The 7,221-nt window shown below is 36.4% G+C and overlaps 1 protein-coding gene across 1 annotated transcript; it reads right to left on the bottom strand.

Annotated features, from left to right (window-relative positions):
- Positions 1-220: 220 nt before the first annotated feature.
- LOC144565922 (Zinc finger C-x8-C-x5-C-x3-H type family protein) lies at positions 221-6,925 on the bottom strand. Its single transcript, XM_078315765.1, has 9 exons — positions 6,479-6,925; positions 6,119-6,280; positions 5,880-6,017; positions 5,305-5,463; positions 4,331-4,423; positions 4,089-4,205; positions 3,913-3,987; positions 2,974-3,200; positions 221-1,172 (listed from the first exon to the last, which is right to left on the bottom strand). The coding sequence occupies exons 1-9, from the start codon at positions 6,830-6,832 to the stop codon at positions 398-400; spliced, it is 2,100 nt and encodes a 699-aa protein (XP_078171891.1). The 5' UTR covers positions 6,833-6,925; the 3' UTR covers positions 221-397.
- Positions 6,926-7,221: the final 296 nt, after the last annotated feature.

Genomic DNA, 7,221 nt, shown 5'->3' with positions numbered 1-7,221 from the left:
TTGCACCACAGAGAAATTTCTCTAACTAGTCTTGGTCTAGTAACAAAAGGCAATGCTCTCCATATGAGAGGTCATAAATGCAAAATCCAATTGGACAATCCCTTGTTAATATTAGAATGTTAGGTGCCCAACCCTCTTCTCCAAAAAAGAAAAAATATATATATAACAAGAAAAATAAAGAACTCTAAGGCGAGAATGAAGGTTAAAGACTCGAGACTTGTGTAAAAATTATTTATGGTAGATACATTACTACTGTACAGTATCTCCGCAGATTTGGAGAAATGAAAGCCTGCGTCTCATACTGCTTCAAAAAGTGTAAAAAAAATGGAAGTCTACCTCCGCGCACTCAGATCACCTCGTAGAGTATCCCAAATCTTGAGAACCAGAATTGGCAAAATCATATCCTTCTCTCTTCGCCCTTCTTTCTATGCTCTCTCCCTTCTCCAGTTCTGCCATGCTTCCTCAAGCTTGAATCTGAATTTTCATAGTTTTCTTCTTCAATATCATCGTCTCGATGTTTCCTTCTATGGCTCCTTTTCTTACTTGTACTATGCTTCCTCCTTGACTCGGTGTCTGATAAATCATCAGAGTATTTATCCCGGTGCCTCTTGGATTCCTCCCTCCTACCATCAGTTTCTTCTTCACTGTAAATTTCTTCAGAAACATCTTTCGCTTCGTTGTATCGCTGTCTCCTCTTTGATTCAGTTTTATTTTTAGTACTATCTTCTTTGTGGTATTCTCTGTTGCTTCTCTCTTTGTGCTTATGAAAAGAACTTCCAAGTCTTTCATCATATGAAAAATCATCGGAGTATTTATCCCAACGCCTCTTGGATTCCTTTCTTCTACCATCAGTTTCTTCTTCACTGTAAATTTCTTCAGAAACATCTTTCGCTTCGTTGTATCGCTGTCTCCTCTTTGATTCAGTTTTATTTTTAGTACTATCTTCTTTGTGGTATTCTTTGTTGCTTCTCTCTTCGTGCTTATGAGAAGAACTTTCAAGTCTTTCATCATATGACCTCTCCCTAGTTGAATGGTGCCTGTCAGAATCACGGGTAGGTTGTTTTTCAAATCTAGAAGAATCTCTTTTTCTTTTTCTGTTTTCTCTCTCTAAATCAGAGTCATCCCTCAAAGAATCACAATCACGGCTCTCTTTCTTGCGTCTAGAATCATATCTGGTAATTTGGTGTAAGAGGAAAATAATTAGCATTGAAAATAGGCTTCAGTATTTTCTCCAAAATAAAATGAAAGGCGGAATCCACATTTGATTGCTGAAATGCAAATATCAATTTGGCCCCGAGAGTGTTATAGAACAAGGTGTGGTCATTTGATCGTTTAAAAGCCTAAAATGGTGCATTTGCAGCCAACACAAAGACCCCACTGATCCACCCATATATGAACCTAATCTGAACTGAAACTATTGGAAAATATAATGCAGAAAAAAAACTTATCGCTTCTGAAACCAACTGATAACTCACCCACAACTCAACCAATATGACGTGAAAAAACAAAAACCTTGATACTACACATTTGCATTATAATCTGAACTAAAACCAACATACACTTATATTCAATTATGACTCAACTGAAGACAACACAATCTCTACTGACACAAACCCAAATAAGAGCTGACCGAATACTTGACTACTCCTGAGAGCCAACCGGTCACCTTTCAAAACATCTCCATCCAGCTAGAAAAAAAAACAATTCTCCTCACCATTTTGTAAATTCTCTACAGTGGTTCACAATGCCATTATGTATAAACTTGCAGGTATTTAATTGACAATAATATTTTGTTAACAGACTAAAGACCAACATCTTTTTTGAAGGTATTTAAGAGACCTTACTGCCCTTAAAGTATACAAAGCTAATCGAATTTTTATAGATAGTTTAGGGCCTAAGGCATACTTTTGGTGTACATTAAAAAAAGTAAAATAAGATGCACATCTCCAAAGAGTTGGGTTTTTGACAACAATCTTGTTTGATGAGTGTGAGAACAGATAAATAATTCTTAACAATCTTGTAGATATGTCCATTATTTAGATAGGCTGTGTCAAATTTGGTGCAATTTGAAGGCAATGATTGGTCATCAATTGAGCGATTTACAGTTCAGTTTTAGCAGCAATTTGATCAGTTTATTAAGTGATAAAGAGCACAACTATAGTTTTAGTTTTCGATTTTTGATGAATTTAAATTCTTTTGTCATTGTCGTCCAATAAACTATTATCCCTTGCCATCTCTAATAAGCACTTGTATAGTAGCCAAATAAAGTACCCTATATATCACTGGCACCAGTACAAGTACATGAAGCTAATTATAACTGCAAATGGAGCTTCACAACTTCTGTTTCTTTGTTCATTTTAACTTCTACACCAGTGTTGTAAATAACGGTATGCGCTCGTCGGACGAACAGGGTACCGCGATTAATCGGGAATATCCGTGACGGTTTGGTCATCGCCAACGACTAATTGACTGATGAATCGGCTTAAAGGGACGTTTTTTACAACACTGTTCTACACAGAAAAATCTCCGATAATGGTTAAATAAAGTAGAGTGAGGCTATGGTACTATGCATAGCGCGTATTTGTCCATACTATGGATCAAATCACCATGTTCAAAGTCCAAACAGTCAAAATTAACCGTTCAACGTGATCTCCATATGAAAATGTACTTGTAGATCAAATTTTACAGTTTTTTAAATTCTTTTACTATTTTTTAGGACAGGTAGAAAATCACTTGTTCCAAAAATTATAGAACATTCAAAAGTAGTGATTTTCAACCTATCTAAAAAATAGTACAAAAATTCTAGAAAATGTAAAATTTAGTCTGCAGAACATTTTCATATGGAAATTATGTCGAATGGTTCAGATGGACTATTTGAACTTTGAAAATGAAGATATTAATCCATAGTACGAACCAATCTGCGCTATGCATAGTACCATAGCCTCACTCAATAAAGTAATAAGACAAAAGGACCTGTCACTGGTAGGTGTCCTTCTCCAGTCAGAGTTCCTCTGCCTCTCAACATCTCCCAGTTCAACTGCCTTGTTGTCATAATGTGATTGGTCCGAAAAGCCAAAAAGAGAGACCATCTTATTTATCCAGTACTTTGGTGGGGGTTTGTCCCAATCAGCCCACTCATAATCCCCTCCTGGATTTCTAAAACAGTGCAGAAAATTACATGCACTTCCGCGCGAGCAACTCTAGAAAGTATACAAAAAACAAAAAAATGAAATTAATGAGAACATACACTTAGCTTCATGTGCATGCAAGAGAAAAGATGATGCTAAATTGCCTTTGAATTTTACGCTTAAAATTTTATACTCCAAAAGACAAGAAACAATTCTCAAGTTTGCAACCTAACAGGTAAAACAAAATTGAGATATAGACCGGCTGTTTGAGCTCTGAAAATAGAGATATAGATAATACATCCATAGCACGGGTCAATCCGTCATGTGCATATTACCATAGCTTCACTCATAAATAAATTGTACCCCTTGAAATTGTTAAAAATCATGGAAACCCCAAAGAACCACAAAAATAACACAGATGCCACTATAAGCTAATAAACTGTCATCGTAGATCCTTTCATTCCTGGGCTGTCAAACTCCTTTAATATATATTGGCTAATATAAAAGGTCAAACTTAAAGAAGAACTGTAGTATCCTTGCAAATAAGTAATCACATATTGGTGCAACAGTGCCGGGAGGTGGGCATCAGTAATAAATAATCTGGTTTCTTTGCAGTGTTATTCACGCTATTTGAGGTCATGCAGGGCTATGCATGAGGCTTTTCAGATATGCAGGGATACACAGATTTTTATAAAAGTGGGGTAACAATTGCAAATGTGAAATATATTGGGTATAAAAAAAATTGGCAAAATAAAATTTGCAAAAAACAACCATTATTATTTACCTTTAGTCTTGATTTCATATATTCACCACAAATGGCAACCTTCCATCTCGTGACACTAACACACTCACATGTTATCTGTCAAAAGAGAGGGATAAAGGTTCACACCTTCACTCACAGAAATTATAGTTGTTAAGAAAATAATATTTTTAAGAAATAAAACAGAAGCAATTAGTCACCTGTTTTCCTGCGAAATAACGACCATTGATGCTTTCATAAGCAAAAACAGCTGAATCCAAGGATTTGTAATGTACATATACATTTCCACGTAGATGGTATGAGCTGTTTCGACAAACCTAACACAATTTTGATGATTACATTCTATACACGCCAACAAATAAATAAAATAAATGTCCAACTAGAAATCTAACATTCCCACAGTTGCACTGGATTTCAGGAACTCAAAATAAATGATATAGACCTTAAAATTAACAAGTTCCCCGAATTTCAAGAACTCATAGTGCACGTCTTCATAAAATTCTTCATAAGAGTGTTCAACCTCTTCGTCAGTGCACTGGATTTTCAATGCCAATAAAATACATTCAGTCCAGGAAAAGTAATACTTACAATATCATATCCAATGTAATAACAAAATTTACTGTATTATTCACAACATAGATCAAAATTTCATGCATGCATTGATTAATCAAAAGTAGGATTACTTCACTTTCTCCTATACTACAAAAGATAGCATCACCTGTAGATTTGATAGTCATGCAAAATCTTCACAAAAGCAATGTCTCAGCAAATTTTAAATAGAGGAGAACTATTCAGCGTCAAGGAGAATCATGTACAATATAAAATTATGAATGACAAAAGTTTTTCCTTAAGACTATATCTCTCTATGTATTGAAGTTAAAACCAAGGGCTACAACAAGTAAATTGCTAAATATGCTAATATACAAAAGAATCACAACAGGATACAGAAGCCTAGAATTATTTGAACTCCTTCAAAACAATGCAATTGGCCAATTTAGACGGATCCATTACCAACAACATTAAAGACAACATATGCTAGTACACACAAGAATCAAAGGATCAGTCATAGAGGGTGTTTGTTAATTTAATTATTTGGTTTTCCACCTATCAGTTCTGTTGAAGAATAGTCATTTTTAACTTCTATTTCAGTTTGTACTGAAAGAACTGCACATTTGCCACTACCATGTTACCGTGATCAATATCAAAAGAACCATCTAATTTGTGGGGAAGTTAAACAGCCAGTATTCTTCCTCAATCAATTAGAAAACCAAGAAACTGTGTAAAATGACAGTTCTGGATCAGAACTGCCACCAGTAAAAAATGAATGTTAGTTCAACAATTGATAAAGATGTAAAGGGTGTTTCAAAAGCTTAGGATACACAAATGTGGCCAGAGGAGAGCATCGATTTAACAAACCTCAAGCCCCTCATCTAGCTCCCAAGCAAGGCCTGGGCCCACATACATGTTCTTCATTAGTAAGGTGCATGACTTCTCGGGGTAAAAGTGGGCCCGGTTGCACCTCAGCCCAAAACGACACACCCCTGTTTTCAAATGGAAAGGGCAATGTGCTTTGTCCTGCAAAAGCACGAAACAAAAATCAAGAGAATAATCTTGTGAGCGCAAACCCTCGGCCAAAGTAGCGGGTATTTTGGACATGACACCCAACAATTACTGTACTTGTAACTAACACCAGAAACTCTTTAGATTACATCCAGTGACATAAACAATCAGTGGTTGAAATTTCTGATTGCATGGTATGGACACTGACAATACTAGGCATCAGTGCAGTAAGCCCTTGATCGGTGTAACTAAAAAGCAGGATTTTCTATTTCATATGACTTACAACAGCGTGTTTGAATTGACATGTTTAAACTAGGGGCAGTTTGGTCCCTTTCTTACTTCTCTTGTTCTACTACTGCACTACAGCCAACAAGCAGCCCAAAGAGGTTCTCCGGTTCTAGATATAAAGAAAAGAAATACAGAAATAAAACCTGCTCAGTTCCGAAATTGGGTGTTTCTTGTGCCATTTTGTTGAGCAACTCCTGTGCAGGAACTGGTGCAACACTACTATGGGAAGAGAAAGCTTCTGACTGGGGAGGAAGCGGGTTTGAAGTTGGTCTCTCTGCATCCTGAAAAATTAATTTGATTGATCGTTGATAAATATAATTAGTAGGAATTCAAAGGGAAAACATTAACAAGAAACATGAATACAAGTTGTGAAGAACCAAACCTCTTTCATTGGTCCCTTTTGAGCATTTGCTTTTGGTACTTTAATTGTTTTTTTCTTGACAATAATCTCATTGCCCTTCCATATTATCTCAGCAGGGCCCGTTTCGACATACTCCCATTCACCATCGTCTCCATCTGATTTGTTCAAGTTTTCCTCTTTATCCTACATATCATAAATTGAAACACAAAGTTAGTGTGGTTGTCTAATTTCTGGTTCTAATATACACGAATGATACACAATTCCCTCAATTCTGGTTCCAATATACAAAATTGGCACCATATATGTGGATTCAGCTTCATAAAGTATTATCGAAAAACTGAAGAAAATAAGAAAAACAAAAAATGTGATATTGATCTCTACCTTCTCATCCTTATTGGCTTCTTCTAGCAGCTTTCTTTGCCTCTCCGCTTCTTCCTCCTCCTTTTTCTTAGCCTCAATCCACAGTCTTTCTCTCTCCTCAAAAAGCCTCCTCTCTCTCTCAGACCTTTCTCTCTCCTCCTCTTCCATTTTCTTTAACCTCAGCTGTTCTTCAGGATCATTCAGCCTAGCCTCCTCTTCTTCCTTCTCTCGAATTGCCATATCCCTTCTCAGTTGCTTCCTCTTCAGCTTCTTCAAAATCTTTCTCTTCTCCTTCCTCGCCATGGCGCTTCCGTCTCCCGTGGAGACGGCGCCAGAAGCCTCCGGCGAACCCCCGGCAACAGCTGAATTCTCCATCGGACTACGAGAATTGCATCACTGGCGTGGCGCTGTTTATTAGGGTTTAAGATGTGGGATCCATTTTCATTACTTCTGCAGTGACCTTTTTCTTTGGTTAACAAATTTCAGAAACATCCTTCTAAAAAGCCAATGTTACCTTTCAAAAATCAAAATTACATATTTCCTCTTCTAAAATTTAAAATAGTATTTTCTATAATATTTACTCTTCCAAATTCAAAACTCACAATTCACAAATTTAAAATGGTCTTTTCTATAAAACTCATTTTACCATTTATTAAAAGAACAAATTGATACGGTTAACTCCAGTCATCCTTCTCGGGGTTGGTCTCTATGCAAGGTCCGAATCCCAGTCTTATTCATGGCCTATATTGAAGCTAAAAAAGTCT

This window comes from Carex rostrata, chromosome 15 (assembly GCF_964058835.1).
Source record: "Carex rostrata chromosome 15, lpCarRost1.2, whole genome shotgun sequence".
NCBI classification, from domain to species: Eukaryota; Viridiplantae; Streptophyta; class Magnoliopsida; order Poales; family Cyperaceae; genus Carex; species Carex rostrata.
This window is presented reverse-complemented; position numbering and strand designations above follow the sequence as displayed.

Excerpts from the sequence above, each read along its gene's own strand:
- LOC144565922 (XM_078315765.1), bottom strand. The coding sequence starts at position 6,832 with ATGGAGAATTCAGCTGTTGCCGGGGGTTCGCCGGAGGCTTCTGGCGCC. Across the intron at positions 4,424-5,304 it reads AGCTAGATGAGGGGCTTGAG|TGCACTGACGAAGAGGTTGA; the intron begins GTTTGTTAAATC and ends TTGAAAATCCAG. Across the intron at positions 4,206-4,330 it reads GGGAACTTGTTAATTTTAAG|GTTTGTCGAAACAGCTCATA; the intron begins GTCTATATCATT and ends AAATTGTGTTAG.